The sequence below is a fragment of the Phanerochaete carnosa genome (genome assembly GCF_000300595.1).
Source record: "Phanerochaete carnosa HHB-10118-sp unplaced genomic scaffold PHACAscaffold_356, whole genome shotgun sequence".
NCBI classification, from domain to species: Eukaryota; Fungi; Basidiomycota; class Agaricomycetes; order Polyporales; family Phanerochaetaceae; genus Phanerochaete; species Phanerochaete carnosa.
In genome coordinates, this window is record NW_006767983.1 from 1 (window position 1) to 2,229 (window position 2,229).

General features: G+C 51.1%; 1 protein-coding gene across 1 annotated transcript; it reads left to right on the forward strand.

The window, feature by feature from the left end:
- Positions 1-819: 819 nt before the first annotated feature.
- On the forward strand, positions 820-1,885 carry PHACADRAFT_202526 (uncharacterized protein; the record flags this gene model as incomplete). The annotated part of the gene is made up of 3 exons (XM_007402705.1): positions 820-826; positions 949-1,074; positions 1,140-1,885. 3 exons carry the CDS (start codon positions 820-822, stop codon positions 1,883-1,885), a joined length of 879 nt encoding a protein of 292 aa, XP_007402767.1.
- Between the last annotated feature and the right edge of the window lie 344 nt (positions 1,886-2,229).

Here is a 2,229-nt window from a genome sequence, read left to right on the forward strand (position 1 = left end):
TTAGCCACGAGTGTTAGGCAACATTGGACAAAATTAGATACCTCTGTCGCAGAAAATAAATAAGGCGACACTGCATCGATTAATGTACTCACCGTGTTAGACCAAAATGAGACGCAATTTAATATTGCGCTGAGAACCATGAACCAACGAGTCGAGAGGAGTAGTACGGAACTGGCGGTCCACTTCCGCCGCCATACCACTTGCACCTCCAGGTCCAATGTAATGAGGTACTCATAAATTGTTAGGGCTAAACGTTTATGAGTTTGAGGGTGATTAGGAACGCTTGTGCACTCCAATAAAACCTAAAACTCACCTGAAACTGCGTATGCCACACTGTTCGCCACTGAGTTCTCGCTGAAGAGTGCGATGAGTGTGAAGTTCAATGAAGATGCAGGCTGAACGGAATTCACATCGAGCTGTCAGACATGGTAGTTATCCTTCTCAGAAGGAGGGAGGGGAGGAACCTGATGGCTTTCGGTGCAGCATGAATCTCTAAATACAAAAGAGGCCTGGATACCGGATTTGTTGATGGGTAAACATGCCTCAACGCACCGCCTGTGCACATAATATTCCGTATCATGCATAAGACGTCTGATACTGATACGAAGCGACGTACTGACTTCTCGTGGTGAGGCAGTATCTCCAAGAACAGTGGACACCGTGCTTCTCGGAAGTATCAGCCGCTGACCTGGACTTCCGGCTTTTCCTGACGTTGCCTTGTCAGAACTGGGCGATTACGTCATTGCCCTGTACGGACTAATGGGGATATCATCACATGATCCCTCTATTATCTTGTAGTAATACGACATCTGATTACTCATGCTTAGTATACATGCTTACGCTCACAGTACCATAGGTCTTATAGCGGTATCAGAGGTCCTGACTCACATGTATATATACTGGCCCTGTAGCACAGAATAAAGCAAGAGTTCAGTCGCACTTTAACAGGTTATGAGCCCCGGCCTCACGGCCACTCTACCCCCACTCAACTAGTCTCATTGCTGAAGAAGACCCCTCGGGAAACCTCGGTCCCCTTCACCCAGTTTAAACCAAGTTTATCCACGCAGTTTACGAGTAAGTCTCGTTGCGTGCTAGTGGCAGACGGAGCGCTCACGCGTTCATTCCTGCGTAATTTCTAGTGCCCAAGGATTTGCCCGCTCGTCCCCCTCACTCCGTTTTCCAGCGGTACAAGCACTCCGCCGGCTACGCGCCCGCCTCCGGCAACGCCAACGACCCAGTCGAGACCGTCCCGTACGGTAAACGCCGCGGCAAAGAACTACGCCCGCCGACTCCAGCGCTCACTCTCCCGTTCCCTCCGAACTCACACGAGGGTAGGCGCCTACGTCGCGAACAGTTCCGCGAGCGCTACGCAACCGACAAGGCCGACTTCGAGCAGCGTCTAGCTGCACGCGAAATCCAACAGGCGCGCGAACGGATCCTTGCCGGTCCGTCAAAGCCGACACTCGAGCAGCGTCTTGCTGCCATCCCACCGGCAACACATACGCCGATCGCCCCGAAGCCGATACTCATCGACTTCGACAAGCACACTCCCGCCGACCTCGTCCGTATCTTCACACCGAAGTTCGACGGCACGCTCAAACGCCTCGACGTCTTCGAGACTCTCGAGCTCGACGACCTCAACTCCGACAGAGTCCGCAATCTCCGCCGACTCATCGAGCAGCTTACGCGCATCAAGCGCTGCCTAGCGGACGTCTGCAACGTCGTCAAATACGAGGAGTGGCGCAAGTGGGAATTAGGGTGCAGAGAAATAGGGGATATCTCGTTCAAAGGGCTACGCAAGAGCAAAGCCCGGATTGTACAAGCGCTCAGCGCAGTTTACGTGAACAGATATTTTGACGCGGTTAGGTTTTACGAGAACAAGTAGATACTTTGTATACAACGCTATTGTAACAATCAGAGAAAAGTTCTACTCGGAAACCTGACTACTGTGTGTTTATCCTAAGCGACAACAAGTGTCGTAGTTTAACTGGTTCCTTCGTCCAATCCCAACTCTATCCACCTCTCGGCTAAATCGGCTTAGCTGGGATAAGTGGTTCGCTCAACAGCGTTCACAATCACTACCTCTCAGGAGACAAATACGGTACCTGAAACCGTAGAGACAAAACAGGAAACCGTCGCAGAATTCAGACAGCGACTGAATATACTAGACGACATCGAAACAGACTGGGAAGCATTAACAGCACATGAACAATACGTCGAAGTGTTGCT